The sequence below is a fragment of the Penicillium riverlandense genome, assembly GCF_028828495.1.
Source record: "Penicillium riverlandense strain IBT 135883 chromosome Unknown utg000011l_segment0_segment0, whole genome shotgun sequence".
Lineage (NCBI taxonomy): Eukaryota > Fungi > Ascomycota > Eurotiomycetes > Eurotiales > Aspergillaceae > Penicillium > Penicillium riverlandense.
The window spans coordinates 271024-287818 of record NW_026643201.1 but is presented as its reverse complement, the minus strand read 5'-3'; the positions used below and the strand labels follow the sequence as shown (position 1 = coordinate 287818).

Genomic DNA, 16795 nt, shown 5'->3' with positions numbered 1-16795 from the left:
TCATGCTCCAAGTGACCCACCGAACTATGCGTCTGGCTGACTGGGTAAACAGCTTCACTCGCGATGCTTTGGCTAAAACGCCACCATTCCGGTTAAATTAGAAGATTGCCATGCATACACGATCCTGATCATGTCGCATGACTAGAGCTTCGGAGCCAAAGATATATTTCCCGGGGACCCCACGGATAAGAAAGTGGGAGAGCCGAGAACTACAGTCCTCACTCGGGTATACGTAGGTAATACCCATGTTGAGATATGTTGAGATTCATGTGTATTCACAAGCGGCACGCAAATATTGCATGGGGGCCCAACCCCCTGAATTCTCTAACCACTATCGCCTAAACTGTGTCTCAGCAAAAGGACATTACTCGTGCCAGAGGGCTCCGGTTTCCCCAGGCCAAGGGAAAAGCGGGGAAACCTCCGTCTTGGCACGGAGGTAAGAGAAAGGGAAAAGGAAGGATAATAAGGGAAGCTTTCCACACAAGACAAGAAAGGAATACTGTTTTCGGTGTCACAATAGACTTCGCGGGGGCCTTTCTAACATTGGTCACATCGCTTAAAAGGTCCTGTGTTTGCTGACACATGACAACATTTGTCACAAAACAAGAAGCACGAGAATGTAAGCATAGGCCACAATTCTTACGCTTAAAACAAAACATGCCTACTAACACATGACAAGTAGGGAAGTTGATTTGAGTTGATTTGCGTGCACGTTTTGAGCCGAGAAACCAACCCTCGACTTGAGTAAAGACTGATCATAAGAGAAGACAAATTATAGATTCTTAGTTTCATATTTAATTACCTAAGTGGATACATGATCCAAGTGCACCTTTCAAAGAACCAGACTTTTTGTGAGATGCCAATTCATGTAGATCCTCTTGAGAGGATATGACTCCTGTGAGCATTGATCCATATGTGTGGATAGGATATGAGATAATCTGATTTGAGAGGATCTTCACATGTGACATTTCGTTATCAGTGGAAAGACACGAGTTCCCTAGTATCATAAGTAAAATTATTTCTGCATCTACATGGCGTGGATCTGTAGGGTACTGTAGCAAGGCAACGGCTGTTTGTAGGTCTATTCCATGCTCGGATAAGCCGTAGCCGTTGAAATCAGCCCACTAGCACTTAGGTTGGGATCATATCAGAAGTCGAGCTTGGCAGTTGTTGCCTGAGTCCATAACTTCAATTGAAAAGATTCTCCTCGAAGGCCTGGGGGGCCCTGGGGTATTAGGAAAAATGCACGGACTTGACCGTGTGGATGGGAAAAGTGGGTGGGATGGCCAGTTGAGTTCTCAATGCTCACTCTACCTCTCTATTCAGAGGGATTTGCACTCTGTCTGTTTGCGCGTTGTTTGTTCTTCTATTGCCCCCCCGTCGGCTCCTGTGTTGGCTCCTCTGTTGGCCCCTCTGTTGACCGCTCGCTGTTTTGTTTAGTGGGGAAGAGCAGAGACTAGTTGAGCACATCCACAGAAAAAATATTAAATAAAAATAAAAAATCCCACAAATGCCCAAATGAACAAAATGAACAGACACACTGCTGGAGGAAGTGAAGGTTGTTGGTCGAGATGGATTAGCCAAATCTCACCATATTCCCCACCAGCGTCTGAGGTCCGTGCATTTCCCTAATACCGTCGACCCCCGCAGATCTGCAGCGAGAATTATTTTCACCTGCTCACTGAAGCAACTCATGACCCTGGCCAATCTGTTAGGCCGAGCTATGTAACTGTCTTCAGTTGTTTGGCGCCTTATTCTCTAGACCTTGGATACAGTCATTCTCGAAATCGGCTTGACCGATACACACTCGATCACTATTTTCCGGACCCACTGCCAATACCTTAGCGTAGATCTGTCGAATGTAGGTGTAATGATCGGCCACTCATCACCTGACGTGGAATGTGGGGATGTGGTCAAAATCAACAAGATAGAAGATGTCTGGCATTCTGAATATAATCGAGCTATCTCTTTAATGGTACAGAACGCATAGTAAGCGAAATAAGCGCACAATGCCAAGAATGTCAAAAAGCAAAAGCAGTTTAGCTTTGCATAACTTTTATGGATCCATCCTGGAATTCCGACATATCTCACTCTCGCCTTCAGAGACCTACACTGGTATTTGGAGTAGCATCAAAGGCATGTGTTGTACACTTCCATGGGCGTCTCTATCAAAAAACCCGCCACATACCATCGGCCTCTTGATCGTCGCTTTGAACGCGAGAGCTGGGTGCCACCAGAGACAAGCGACGACGTCATCTTCAGGAACTCCGTACAAGTTCGCCATGGTGGATCTAGTGAGGATGTTGGTTTGCTTCACTTTGGTAACAGATTCAATATCGTGGAACATCACATCTAATGTCAACTCGTATGGACCCGCGTTTTTACTGCGGATAACCTTGGCCAGATCGGCCAGGAAGATATGGCCGGGCGCTGGAGGTGTTATATTACCCAGCACCGAAACTGACTGACAGCCATTTGCTGTATAGCAACTGACAGGTTCAACAGATTCCTCATGGAGAGTGTCATTTTGCTCCGTTGCCGGATTTGGTTCTCTTTCATTCAATTCTGCTCCAATCTTGACCTTCGGTATAGTTGCAGCCGCCGTGTTCTCTCCGTGGAGAAGCTGCTCATGGATTGGAAAGGACTCGGTAGGGTCGTTGACCACCATCGTGTGATAGATGCAGAACTCACATACCGGACCCAACGGGATTTCAAACGGCGCAAAAGGCAGTGCAAAATTTCCTGCCGTAGCCCGTTGATTGGAGTAGGAGGCATGCATACAGAAGACTCGGGCCGTGTGAGCAACGTGAGTAGCCTCTTCTTGTGTGTTGGCCCTTGCATGGCCACAAATTCCGACCTCATTAGGCATTATGGGCTGGGCTAAAGCACTGATACCTTCCCCACAGACACTGGTGCCATTTCGGCCGTAAACACGGAACTCCAGCTCGAATGGAAAAGAGCAATACTCTCGGACGGCGCGTTTGGCGCGCGATAAGAAGTCGTCAATTTGGTTGATCAGGATGCGATCAGTAAACCCGCCAATGAACATGGAGTGATAGCCATTCTGCCGTGCAGCCTCCAGCTTGATGGTATATTCCCCTTCTTTGACGGAAACGAATTTGGCACCGCGGACACGGACTGTTCGTTGATCCGGAAGCTCTTCATACTCAGTATTCTCGAGATAAAGATCACCCCCAGGCCCGGTCAGAATATCTGGACGCGTCTTCTCGTATAGAGTGTGGGAGGCCACGGAGACTGCCGTGCAACGGGACGGAGGATCCAAGGCCCGGATATCGAAGCTGTCTTTGCGCACAATAGCCAGAGCTTCTCTGCTCTTGGGAACCGAGCATAGAGCACCGCACTCCATGATCTTCCCCATGTGGTAAGCAACTCCCAGATCTGTGATTCCATGATATACGCAGAATGCTGCGTACGGGGAAGGATCATAAGATCTGCCTCCGACGATAATATCAAAATCCGGGTGTTCCCTCATGGCCTTCAGCCACGGCTCAATGCCCATCTGGGCCACGATCCGGGTCGCATCATTGATATCTTGAGGTTCCAACTCCGGCACCGCGTTCCCGCAGGGGTGTATGAGACCATTCTTGTAGTGGTCTCGGATCACGCTTTTGCTGATCTCCGCCTCGATGCTGACGACTTTCATAGTTCGATAGCCTTCCTTTAGAATAACTTCTTTGATTATGTCGACGAACATGCCGACGCCTCTTGTGGAGCCATCTCCGCCTGCTGAACCTGTATGTACTCTAAACGTTAGACCATATCCAAAGGCCAAAAGCAAAGAAAGCCACGGTTAACAAAAGATTTACCGATAAGAAGAGGTTTTCGGTAGACATGACAACCCGCGACCAAAACACCAAGGTCTCGTTCGTAGGCCTGACGCGTACCAGTTGATTTCCCCAAAGCCAGTTTGGACGGTCCACTGTCAGTTGAGCCTGCGTCTAGAATCACAGCATCGACTCCTTCAGCCATAGTTGACCAAAATATAGCCTCGCTGAACCCATAGCCCAGCATGCCAATCGGCGTGAAGATGCGAAGTTCGTCTTTGGACATTTCTTGTATTCTTTGAAGAATACTTTAAAAAAATTCGGTTTGGTGTTTTTTTTTTTCGTTTTGTCTAATCGTAGTATATAGATGACCAGGCTAGACAGAGTATTTCGGATCGGAGCCGATGTCGCTAGCGAAGCGATTTTCGCAAAGTACGGAGATTGGTCGGCCCTTGTAACTTTTGATGCTTCGTATACCTTTGATACATGAAAGAATTAAATTTTTGGAGAGGGAAGATGATTAGCAAGGATTTGCTCTTCTCAGGAAGGGAATTAAGTATAAAAGTCCCTGTATCACTGGGTGGCCTTGTCTTCTAACGCCATCAATATACAACACATATGAATTATCAGTTTAACTATGACTGGTCAGAAGCGTCCGGATTTCCACTCTCTGCCTCTCGGCCCATCGGATCCCCCTTTCTCAGCTTGGGGACTCTACGGAACCGACGATGAACTAGGGACGTTGAACCTCCTTACAAAGGAGGTTGTTTTGGCGGCCAAGACTGAGATCACTACCGGTAAAGCAATCAGTTTGAAGTAAGTAGTTGCTGAGGTAATGTCAATATCTACACAGGCTGAAAACATCCTAGTCATCCGATCAACGTCCCGCTCCTGCCAATGAATCCAGAAAGGAAGCCGTGCAGTCATCGGTTTAACGTTAAGTCACTCAGTAACGACGACGAGTTGGACATCAACACGCAAAGTTCTAGTCATTGGGATGGTTTAAGGCATGTTGGGTATCGAGAGGGCCGACTATTCTACAATGGAGCAACTCAAGAGGATATCAGTGGACCAAATGCCAACGAGCGATGTGGAGTGCAAAGTGGGTATATCTATGATCCCATCTCCAAATGAACTGATATAAAACATGGACGGGATGACAGATCTCGCGAGAAAGACAATTGTCGGCCGTGGTGTTCTGCTAGACTACCGCTCGTGGGCTACCGAGCAAGGCATCAACTACGATGCCCTCGAAACGCACCGGATCACACTCGATGATCTCTTGAAATGCTCTGAGTCCCAGGGAACTGAGTTCCATCAAGGAGATATCCTTATTATCCGCTCGGGCTGGACGGAGGAATACAACAAGCGAAGCGATACCGAGAAGCGTGCCCTCGCCGCTCGTGCCTCTCGGACGTTTGTCGGTGTCGAAAATTCTCTGGCAATGGCTGATTGGCATTGGAAGACCGGATTTTCTGCGGTTGCAGGCGATACGAATGCCTATGAGGCGTGGCCCCCTGCCCTGTCCACGAGTGGCTCGACATTGCCATACTCTCTCCACGAAGTGTTCTTGGCAGGTTGGGGAATGCCAATTGGAGAGGTCTGGAACTTGGAAGACCTGTCTAGCGAATGTAGAAGGCTAAAGAAATGGTCTTTTTTCCTTGTTAGTCAGCCTCTGGATATTCCCGGAGGTGTGGCAAGCCCTTGTAATGCTACAGCTATATTGTGAAAAATGAGAAACGGAAGGATACACTCTGTGGTTATTGGTTTCTGCATGAATGAAGTTTATCGCGTATTTGTTTTCTACTGGCTTTCAATACACCGCAAATTTGTTTACCCAATGATATTCCTAGATGTGATGGGAATTTCCCCGAAATGGAATAAGCGAAATTCGCTTCGGCTTCGGAGCGACATCACTTGCGAAAGCCTATTCTTTCCATCCTTCCTTTCCAATCTTGGCAACCATATCAAAATACGCGGGGTCTCCACCTAATCAGATACTTTAAATGCTTAGAGCAAACGGTACAAAAGCAGCACATTCGTCGTTTCACGGCTCTCTCCAAAAAAGATCTTAATTCTAATTCTTCTGTTGTCTAAGCCAGAAGGTCAGTTATACCATGGAAATTTCAGCCAAGGAGCATACCAGCCATGAAGAGGATGTTGCACGTAAGCCCAATGGGCTTTTAATGCATGAGCAAGTGCAGCTTTCCGAAGATGAGATGAGAGCGGAGCGTCGTTTGGTGTGGAAGGCTGACCTTCTAATTCTCCCTCTTCTGTCGTTGATGTATTTCCTCGCTTCTATGGTAAGCTTTTTCTTTCCACAGTATTTCGCCCCTTTAGAAAATACAGTTACTGATTCAACACGAGGAATGATAGGACCGAGGGGATGTCGGCAACGCAGCAGTAGCGGGCATGAACGCGGAGCTTGCAATGACAGGTTCTCAATACAGTCAATGCGTAGCCTTCTTTTACATTGGCTTCGTCGCCCTCCAACCTCTAGGACAGCTTCTCGTGCGGAAAATTGAACCGCCATTTCAGTTGGGAGTGGCGATGATTGGATGGGGACTTTGCACAGCGCTGTGAGTGTGAATTTGTTTTGGCACGCTTGTCAAACCCCAACCTTAACAGTGAGTGCGATGCAGATTATGTCTTTCTCAAAACTGGCAAACAATTGCAGGCCTTCGTATTATTGTCGGTTGCTTTGAGGCTTTTCTCCAGGCAGGGCCATTGTATTTGACCTTCTGGTACAAGCGGGAAGAATTGGCCACCCGGCGGGCCATATTCTTTTCGATGATGGCAGTAGCCGGCAGTATGAATGGAATAATCGCCTACGGAATCCAATTCCACCTTAACCATCTTAATGGCTGGTTGGCATGGCGATGGATATTTCTTATTGAAGGTAAGACCTAGAAAGCAGAACCCTCACATAGCTGACCATTTGGCTCCATTCTTTAGGAGTGATGTCTGTTGGATCAGGATTTTTCGTGATGTTATTGCTCCCTCCTGTCCCAGAAAGAATTCGATGGCTTTTCACCGAAGAAGAGAAACAGATAGCGGTTCGACGATCTAAACAAGCTTTCAATACTCCCCACACGGGATTCAAATTTGGCCTACTCAAGGCTGTCGTGACCGATCGCAAGATCTGGTTTTACTGTAAGAAGTGATCTCCAGTCATTTATACCTGCTCATCCTCTGGCCAGGCTTTTTTTATTGCATGATGAACGTCAGTCTGTCAGCCTTCAGCAGCTTCCTACCTCTCATTGTCAAAACATTCGGGTATACCACTTTCACCACACAACTTCTGACTGTCCCCGTGTATGTCGCCACAGCGATATCCACCATTGCCTTTGCATATGCCTCAGACAAGCTGAGAAAGCGGGGAGTTTTTCTTGCTGTTTCGTTTTCCATTGCAAGCCTAGGATGGCTACTGTTGTTTGTGAGCAAGTCACAGGGGCTTTCTTTGGCCGCTTGTTTCTTAACTGGTATGGGAACATATCCTACCGTAGTTCTCATTCAATCGTGGCAGGCGTCCAATGTAATCGGATATACGAAAAGGTATGTAGGCAGGATATATAGCATCTGGTTTAGGTATACTAACAGTATGATGATGATGGTGAAACAGAGCCGGCGCACTTGCCTTTCTTATGGTCTTCGGACAAGCGTTCGCTGTCTTGGAGGTGGAAATCTTCGGTGATCCGCCCAACTACTATCCAGGCAAAGGTTTCGCTTTGGCAGGTACCGCTGCAGCAGCTCTGGTCACTCCTCTCTTTCAAGTGTATTTGAAGCGGAAAAATGCTGAAAAATTATCGAATCAGGATACGGAAGAAGCAGCTGCCAAACGGGGTCTTGGGATTGAGGAGATTGGCGATGATCACCCGGATTTTATGTACTGGCTGTAGCAGCAGGTACAATTGCCGGTGAGACCTAAGAAAGTAGTCCTTGGTCAATTACATCCTAGGCCAACCAATGGATTTTACCTCATCCGGGTGCAATACATAGTTGGTATAATTATGCGCTCTTGGTGAAGAATAGTAGATATGTTTATTCCTGGCCGTATTGTCTGGCAATAATCCCCCGCCCAACAATGTGAATCGACTGAAACCATCCAAATACCGTCTTACGGATTTGGCGTACCCGAAGGGTCCAGGCACGTATGGCGGGTACATAATGGAGCGGGCAAGATGCACAGTGACATGGCAGGTCGGAACTGACGATAGTCTACTAACCGTGTGGTCTACGGGGGTTAAAGAAGTGAATTTGCCTGATCTGTGCCACTTTTTATCATCATCATCATCATCATCATCATTATTATTATTCCTGAGGCTTTTCACAACCTTACGTCGTATGCAGCTCCCCTAGCCAGTGTATCCTAGACGACCATAACATCCTAGACGACAAGAGTGCTCCAAGACGACAAGAGTGTTCCAGGCGACAAAAGGGAAGCACACGGTACTCAACTCAATTCGTTCCAGTCAGAGGCAGAGATAGGAGTTCGACGTTGCGCGATCTCAGAATATTCAGGCTCACTGGTATCCTGTTGACTGTCTCAAACGATCGTTAGCCGTTCTCCCCTGATGGTGTGGTTGCGATAGCGTCATGTTCTGAAAAACTCTACACGCGACGTACCAGGTCACATGATTGCAGAAGGCGTAACTGCTATAAGTAGCCGGGTGTTCGGCTCCGACGTTGCCATTACTTACCCACCTACGACAGTCTCTTCTCTAGATCTATATGGTCAACATTTTGCATTTTATCTGTTCTGATTTGGCAAGTACCTCACAGGCATCTGAATCAATCTCCTGAAAATGCCTCGCAATAGTAGGAACCGGATGGCGTGCATGCATTGCAGACAGATGAAAGTAAGATAATCATTATTATCAACGACTAGATCCCATTGCTGAATTAGCGTTCAGCTCAAATGCGATGGAAATGAGAAATTTCCTGGGCCCTGCTCTCGCTGCGAAAAATTCCGGAAAACATGTGCGGTTGATCCGTCGTTTCGGAGAACGGCACGCAGACAGTGAGTAGCGTTTGATCCTAAACACTGAGCGGTACATCGATTGTGACTGTACATGAACAAGACGCCTAGACAACCTTGAACAAGAAATCCGTCAAATTCGAGAGACTATGACATCAGATCGGGAAGGGTCGCCAACGTCGTCCATCGCAAATGCAGAACCGCCAGCAGACAGGGCGCGAGACGAAGGCGAGAATCTTCCTAACGCAGAGTCTCTCAGGTCGAGCTTATTATATGCTGGGATCCTCAGCAACAACCAAGTGTTGGAAGGGGTTGAAGTCAGCCCACCTCTATTTTGCGATCTTTTCGTAGAGTATTCTACCAACCCGCAGAGCTATCAAATAAACGTATGCTGACCTCACTGTTGCGCAGATTCTACCACCAGTACCATCCGAGGTTTCCACTACTGCCAGATCTGATGGCGACTATTCATAACTGCACATCATGCCCATTACTCTTCTGGGCCGTCGTTGCTATTGCCTCAGGCAGTTCTGAGGGGCATCAAGATCTGCACCTTCAGCTCATCGGACCTGTCCGACGGCTAGCTGGTATCGAAATCACCAAACCACAGGCTTCATCATTATCTTTGATTCACGCTTTGCTCATTTTATGTTGCTGGCCCCAGCCGTTTTGTGCAATGGCGACCGATCCGTCCTGGATATACTGTGGGAGTGCCACTCACACAGCTTTGAAGATGGGTCTTCATCGCCCTGGAAATCTCGCAGGATCCATTTACGGTACTCATCTCAGCGAAGAACAAATATTAATGCGCAAAAAGACCTGGGTTGCGTGTTTCATCATCAATCAAAAGTAAGGCTCGCTTCTTATCTGCGAATCATTAGAAATCTTCTGAAACTGAAGCTCTTTTAGTCTCAGTTGTCATCTGGGGATACCATCCACTCTAAAGCTAGACCACACCATTCTCCATTCTTTGGGGGCATCGTCCACCTCTCTCCCAGCGTCAATCAGAGACTTGCTACAGGTTGCCTACAGATCCTTCTCTTTCTCCGGAATACTAGGCCATTATGAAGGTGCTTCAGATGGACTTCTTCCAGACCCAATGCCTATAATTGAGTCATTTGAAGCCGACCTGAACTCTCTGGAAACTACAAAGTGGGAGTCGTGGGACTTGACTACCAAAATGTCTTTTTTGGGCACCAAATTGCACCTCTACGCGTACAACTTGACGGCCAAGAATCATACTTTTTCATCTCCGCCATTGCCTGATCGACGATCCCATTTTTACTTCTCGGAAGCCTACAAAACATCCATCCGTCTGATCCAGACCTGGTGTGCTGCCCTGTCACCAGCAAAATCAACGCCAGTTCCAGCAAATTTGGCCCCAGAACCGTCATTTTCTAAGCTCTCCCGGTGCTGGACCATCTTCGAAAAGCTCTCATTGACCTACGCAGTCTTTTCTCTCTTGAAATTTACCAAGCTGTCTCCAAACACTCATTCTCATGATCTCAACACGGATAATGCGATTAGGCAGGCATTGACCTTTCTTAAGTCGTGTTCCGTTTTTAAAGACGATCATTTTTCACGCGTCTGTGACATTGTTGAATACATCTGCCATCTCGATGGCAGCAGCAGCAACCATAATGGTTCTCTTTCGAGCTTGTTATCGTCGAAAACCCCAGACGTCCGATCTCACATGAGTTCCAATGTTCTGTTAAATGTTGTTCTTCTTGCAAAGGAAAGATTTGAGAGGGGTAGCGAATATGCTTACGGCAATTCTACCTCACCCTCGCAAAAGGGAAGTGGAGATAGAGGGAACGGCCCACAGCTCAGTCCAAGTCTCTTAGCCTATCCGTTTCCTCTTGATCTTCTTCCGGATAACTCGCCCTGGAGTGCCGATGACTTCGATTTTATTGACCTACTCGGGGGGGATACCATTGTATGAATTACTAGGTTGCAGTAACTATGTATGTATCTTGATAATTCAATAAATTGGATAGGAACATCTATTATCCTCATATCAAAACACCTAACTTATATAATATCAGTTTTAATACGCATGGAGAATATGGCAGCCAGTTATCAGTCTGTGTCAAGCACAGGAAAAATAGATGACATATCAAAGTGAAGTGGCCGCTGAATAAAACGGGAAAAAAATGTTTTATCTGCCAGGTTTTGAACCTTGATGAGCGTAACCAGGTTAGGGGAAGTCAACTTAGGATGGCCGGCTGAGGTAGCTAACAGGTGGTTTCTTAGTATTCTAAAACTATCCTGGTACATAAGGTGTCGCGCCTCATCGTTACGCGTTTTTCCTCTATAGCCAGGACCCTGATTCAACAATCCCGCCGAATATGATCGAGAAGCCGATTAGCATGAAGCAGCGGGTACGGTTTGATGTTGATCGATCAAGCGAATGCCATGGTCAATCGGCTCAACATCCAAGGCATCGAGCGCTCCCTTGATATAGCATGCATCACCTGAGTCGCACTTAGTAAAGTGAAGATCTGCTCTGATTTCCGTACTACATAATTCCTCGGAATATACGATAATAACCTGTGATTATGACTCGTTCCCTTTACAAAGCAGGAGTATACAGTACACAGCTCCTCTAACATTTGCCCTCAAAGCGCAAAGAGAGGAGTAAGTCTACAGGATATGTGAGACACTCATGCACTTAGCCTAGCTCTTCACGATCAACACATGCATGGAGAAAGGACCTAAAACTATGCCAACCCGAGGAATATGTTCTAACCCTCCCAAGCCAGGCCACGACCGTAAATGTAGTGCCATGCTGCATGTCCAGTGAGCATGTGCGGTGAAAGTTGGCAAATATTGTGTAAAGACAAAATACTTACAGTACTTTAAGTATTTTTCGCCCAATATCGTGCAGCATTTTCCACTACCTTCTGTTCCCACCCTCCAGTCACTACTGGGCCTATAACCTCCACGGCCGTTTGCCCCGCAGCGAAAACTTGCCGACATGGCAGATCGAGGGTCAGGTTCTCCAAGTTGCCAGGTCCTGTGAGTTTATGCAATGCTTTTTCCGAGGCCAGGTAAACCAATCGTCCGATATTGGCCCAGTAGATGGTTCCAGCACACATGGCACATGGTTCCCACGTTGAGATCATTGTACATTTGGCCAGGTAGTCCCAAGAATAATTATCTGCGGCATTGCGAGCCAGTTCGCATTCAGCATGTCGAACATGTGATAGCGATAGAGACGTCATCAACACAGTTTCATTGTCGGGACCCAACAAGAGGGCTGCGAACGGTCGTTTCGAATGGGTTTCCTGCCCTGATTGTTGGAGGGCGAGACACCGGGCTGCTCCAGAAGCGAGCTGCTCCGCTGTTAAGCTTGACATGGCCAGACTGTCGGAGGTATTGGCAAACGCCGTCATGATGAGAATGAATACTAGGACATGAGAGGATCGCCTCTGCAGTTGCAATGGAATGGAGTGTGTGAAGGGGGAAAATATCGATGTGGTAGGCACCATTCCCATCACCTTGCTATGAGACTGCTTTTCCTATTGTCTATGAGTTGGCCTCCCATTAGACTAACAACAGCGGCGTTCGCCGATACAACAAGAAAGATAGGCCTTCTCCGGCTTGCCCAGAGCAGCAGGAAGGCGGGGGTGGAGCGGGTAGATAAGCTGGAAACCCCTGAGTGGGAAAATCACCGACGCACAGCTAGTGTGTACGCTTATTGGCTCCAAGGGGGAGTTCCTTTCAACATCTGCCCAATCGGCGTTCAGGAGTAATTTAATTGTATCGGAAGGTTTGCTTGATAAGATGCAACAATTTTGATAGCCCTGATAAGATTACACCGACTTATCTTGTCAGCCAAAGCCATCAGACTTGCGTATAGTCATCTCTTAGTACAAAGCAATGTTTCTCATATATCATGCCTATAATGTATCCTACAGAAGAGTTCCTTGACAATTTGCAGTCTTATGCTGTTCATTTTGCACCTTTACCTCGGCTACTATGAGATTACAGTTTCGCTGGCCCGGGTTGCGGGTACCGCAGACTCAGTCCAGCTTTATACGTGGTGATGGGAGATGGACGAGCAAAGATCTCGATCCCGTGCCTTCTGATATGCGAAAATGGACAGTTCTCAGCTTTATTGGTTACTGGGTTTCAGACAGCTTCTCCGTTGCGAACTGGCAAATGGCAAGCGGCATCATAGCTATCGGGCTCTCCTGGAAAGAGTCTCTGGGGATGGTTGCCCTGGGCTTTTTCATCCTCTCAATTGTGATATCCATGAATGGAGCTATTGGCTCCATCTACCATGTCTCTTTCCCCGTCATCGCACGTGCCAGCTGGGGCTTCTGGGGGTCTTATATTCCTGTCATTTCAAGGTTGATTCTTGCCGTATTTTGGTTTGCAACTCAAGTGGTGAATGGAGGGAATTCCGTTGCTGTCATGATAGGAGCTATCTGGCCGAGCTTTTTGGAAATCCCGAATACGCTCCCAGAGCATGAGGGCATCACGACCCAAGGCATGGTGGGATTTCTAATCTTTTGGCTGCTTCAAATACCCTTTCTACTCATCCACCCCAACAAGCTGCGCTGGCTGTTCCTTGTGAAATCGATTATTGTTCCCACTGCATGGGTTGCCATGCTAATTTGGGCCTTTGTCAGCACTTCAAACGGAGGCCGCATCTTTTCCCAGAAGAGTCGGCTGACAGGATCGTCATATGGCTGGGCCATGATGTCCTCTCTCACCTCAGTCATTGGGAATTACGCAACTCTTAGCGTCAACCAAGCCGATTTTTCAAGATATTCTCGCGTCAGCCCTCGGTGGCATATATTATACGTCGTCCTCCTCCCAGCATTCTTCACCTTCATAGCTTTCATTGGCGTCGCCGTTTCCTCTGCCGGGCAGGCAAAGTACCATACTGAGTCCATCCCGTGGGATCCCAACGTCCTTATCTCACTCTGGAGCAATCGGTCATGCCGATTCTTTGGGGCCTTTTCTTTTGCTCTTGCCGCACTTGGGTCTAATATCTCTGCGAACTCGCTGGCAGCAGCGAACGACTTCACCGCGCTTGCACCCCTATTCCTCAATATTCGACGCGGTCAGGTACTTTGTGCTCTACTCGCCTGGGCATTAGTTCCCTGGAAGATTCTTGCCTCAGCTGGCAATTTCCTCAACTTCATGTCCGCTTACGCTATTTTCCTCGGACCCATCGCTGCCATTATGCTATGTGATTACTGGATCGTTAAGCACCGGAGATACGACTGCGTCGCTTTGTATCAGCCAATGGGTATTTATCGATACTTTCACGGGTTCAACTGCCGTGCTCTGGTAGCTTTTGTAATAGGCATAGCACCCAGTCTCCCAGGCCTGACGCATTCGGTCAATTCAAATATTGTCATTGGCGTCGGTGTTTATCCGTATAATTTTGGTTGGCTTCTAGGATTTGCTGGAAGTACATTAATTTTCCTTGGACTGAATTTCTGGTTTCCTTACGCGAAGGCCGAGATCGCTATGGCTGTTCTTCCAGATGACATTCTTGAAGGAAATGTGCTAGATGAAGGAATTATAGTGCTTGAGAGTGAAGTGAGTCAAAGACCGGGAAGTCCGTCGGGTGAGGATCTCAAAAAGGACACGGAAATCAAGGAAGTATAGCTATCGAGTAAGCGAATCAGATTATTGAAATCAATTCACCCTTTCCGTGGATATCGACATTTTCCGCTGTTTCACCGACAACGGGCGAGTTTTCATCAATAGCAAATTGAAAAAGTCTACTATGCATCTGTTCTTGTAGCTGTGACACGCATTTATTATTATGGAGACGATATCATACCTCAATCCAGTTGGCCTTTAGAAGGTGAGGCCGAGGTACTCTTTAGTAGAAAATCCGAGTATGAGACCTGCTCCTTTAGTAGAACCAACTCGACCCCGTCGCTGGTGTGCCTCGCTTTGCTGTTCTCGGGGTCGATTTCTGCCACAAGTGCAGCGAGACCTTATATGTCTCGCAATTTTCGGGCTCGCCGGTAAAAATAAAAGCTTCATTTTTGATGATTTTGAGGTCGGCCTTAGGGACCTTCGGAGTTTCGAGAGTTGAGTAAATGTAGTCTTGGTTACCGCCGTTGAACCTGCGCGGTGATTTGCGGTCACTTTAGGTGCCCCGGTTGAATATGCGACAGGGCTGATGCATGACAGATGAGCTGGCTCATTGTCGATCGCAAGAATCCTTGTGTCTCACTCATTTCCAGATGGGTGATCTGATCGACAGTCCCAGCTGGTACCGATTACCAAAAAAGTCTTAGCTATAGAGCCAAGCGTACGATTAACTTTTAAAAATTAAGCCATAAGATAGGCTCAAGAACTTAGTGCTAACAAAGGAGGGGGTATGGAGTAATCATGCAACTAATCACAGCCGATTCTAAATAATTCGCAATCCACACGCTAAAGGTTACTTGCCCCAATGCGCGCGCCACCTATTCCCACATCCCCCTTTTTGTCCAGTACCCACTCTGAGCTGAGCTGGCAGCCCAATTTTTGCAATTTTCAGTTTGGAGGATCAATAACAAGGGAACTGTGAGTGTAGATTGTACTTCATTTGCGAAAGTTTTGCTTCAAGATTGCGTTTAGTACATATTTTTACCGACATTTACAAGGACATCTCCAAGCGATTTGGACATCCGTAGGGTCGTTGGACGCAACCTAGGTTCGGTAAAAGACTTCACCGCGCAACACCGCTACTGCGATCCAATCATAACAATGATAGACTTCCCATGCCCCCTCTTCTCGCGCTACCTAAGGACTAACAAGCCGTCAGGCGGCCAGCCCTGTAGTCTTGCGCTAGGGTTAAGAGTCGGAACTTTTAGAAAAAAGGACAATCCCCTAAATGTCCTCTGTCGCTCTTCATTCTCATGACCCGATGAGCCTTCACGGTATCCTCCGTACGGCCGTGGCCCTGGCCGTGGCCTCAATGATACCGATGGTGGCGGGCACAACGGCCCAGTCAACTGAGGTGGACATAATCTTCCCGGCCCTGATTAGCATGAACTTGGACTACGTGGAAGGTAGTGTCGTGAGTGCCGGCGCCTCAGCCACCACAATCGAGATTGACTGCCGGTCCAGCGCGACCAACCAATGTCTCTCTTCCGGTTATATCTTGCCCCAGACCCTCACGACCGGTCCGTCCTTCCAGGACTTTCATTACGACATCACCAGCTATTACAACAGCACTATCTATATCGTTACTGGGACTTTGGACTGCAACCTCACCTCGTCTACGCTAGGCGCCTCCTGCTACGCCTCGACGAGCACGTGGATATCCAGTGGCCTGAATGCCACCTCCTCGGCGTGGTCCACGAGCATCTCCATATCTTCGTTCAACTTGAAGTATAACACCTTGACCGTGGCATCGGGCTTGGGGAAGCTTCCCACCGTGACCGCCGCGACCAACGCGTCCCCCCGTCAGACTGTGACATCAACGTCTACGCCAACGACAACAACAAACGCCGCAACGACCTCAAAACATCGCTCGTCCTCGAAAGCCTGGATCGCGGGCCCGGTGGTTGGTGTGGTGGTTGGTTTGGCTCTGCTTGCGGCGGCGGCATTTTGGTATATTAGTCGCAGGCGTAAGAGAAATGCAGATCCCATGGGCGGAAATCCATCAGAGGGGATATCAGAGGTCTCAGAGCACCAGGCACATCTACCTGTGCAGAACTCTCGGGCCGGAGAACTTCCAGCCCAGATTGCGTCGACAGAGTTGTCAGTGAAAGATTCCCAGGCGGGAGAACTTTCAGCTAAGAGTGCGCGGTCAGAATTATCAGCTCAATACAATCCCCACGAGCTGCCGTGAGAGATCAGTGGTGCCATATATGGAGTGTACGCATACTTTTACGCATTTGTGCAATGTCACCAATGTGCTGTGTTATGAACACCACATTAGACATCGTTCTGAAGATGATGTGGAAAGGAAAATTGTAGAACCGGATATCAGAACTTATCAATATGATCATCTCCATGATGGTCCTCAATACGAATGCCTGGTGTCATACTCAAACTGATCAATATA

At 47.7% G+C, this 16795-nt stretch overlaps 8 protein-coding genes across 8 annotated transcripts; 6 read left to right on the top strand and 2 right to left on the bottom strand.

Annotated features, from left to right (window-relative positions):
• Positions 1-1678: 1678 nt before the first annotated feature.
• On the bottom strand, positions 1679-4071 carry N7474_010808 (uncharacterized protein; the record flags this gene model as incomplete). Its single annotated transcript, XM_057202218.1, has 3 exons — positions 1679-1708; positions 2189-3753; positions 3828-4071. The coding sequence occupies 3 exons, from the start codon at positions 4069-4071 to the stop codon at positions 1679-1681; spliced, it is 1839 nt and encodes a 612-aa protein (XP_057047502.1).
• Positions 4072-4422: 351 nt separating this feature from the next.
• Positions 4423-5361, top strand: N7474_010807 (cyclase family protein; the record flags this gene model as incomplete). Its single annotated transcript, XM_057202217.1, has 3 exons — positions 4423-4601; positions 4655-4887; positions 4949-5361. Coding segments are annotated over 3 exons (825 nt in total), but the record flags the coding sequence as incomplete, so codon positions are not given.
• Positions 5362-5902: 541 nt separating this feature from the next.
• Positions 5903-6695, top strand: N7474_010806 (uncharacterized protein; the record flags this gene model as incomplete). The annotated part of the gene is made up of 3 exons (XM_057202216.1): positions 5903-6088; positions 6162-6364; positions 6428-6695. 3 exons carry the CDS (start codon positions 5903-5905, stop codon positions 6693-6695), a joined length of 657 nt encoding a protein of 218 aa, XP_057047500.1.
• A 307-nt stretch (positions 6696-7002) lies between these two features.
• On the top strand, positions 7003-7684 carry N7474_010805 (pantothenate transporter; the record flags this gene model as incomplete). The annotated part of the gene is made up of 2 exons (XM_057202215.1): positions 7003-7100; positions 7408-7684. The coding sequence occupies 2 exons, from the start codon at positions 7003-7005 to the stop codon at positions 7682-7684; spliced, it is 375 nt and encodes a 124-aa protein (XP_057047499.1).
• Positions 7685-9862: 2178 nt separating this feature from the next.
• N7474_010804 (uncharacterized protein) lies at positions 9863-10705 on the top strand (the record flags this gene model as incomplete). Its single annotated transcript, XM_057202214.1, has 1 exon — positions 9863-10705. One exon carries the CDS (start codon positions 9863-9865, stop codon positions 10703-10705), a length of 843 nt encoding a protein of 280 aa, XP_057047498.1.
• A 916-nt stretch (positions 10706-11621) lies between these two features.
• On the bottom strand, positions 11622-12158 carry N7474_010803 (nucleoside deaminase; the record flags this gene model as incomplete). Its single annotated transcript, XM_057202213.1, has 1 exon — positions 11622-12158. The coding sequence occupies one exon, from the start codon at positions 12156-12158 to the stop codon at positions 11622-11624; it is 537 nt and encodes a 178-aa protein (XP_057047497.1).
• Positions 12159-12744: 586 nt separating this feature from the next.
• On the top strand, positions 12745-14391 carry N7474_010802 (nucleobase cation symporter-1 family protein; the record flags this gene model as incomplete). The annotated part of the gene is made up of 1 exon (XM_057202212.1): positions 12745-14391. The coding sequence occupies one exon, from the start codon at positions 12745-12747 to the stop codon at positions 14389-14391; it is 1647 nt and encodes a 548-aa protein (XP_057047496.1).
• Positions 14392-15649: 1258 nt separating this feature from the next.
• N7474_010801 (uncharacterized protein) lies at positions 15650-16579 on the top strand (the record flags this gene model as incomplete). Its single annotated transcript, XM_057202211.1, has 1 exon — positions 15650-16579. One exon carries the CDS (start codon positions 15650-15652, stop codon positions 16577-16579), a length of 930 nt encoding a protein of 309 aa, XP_057047495.1.
• Positions 16580-16795: the final 216 nt, after the last annotated feature.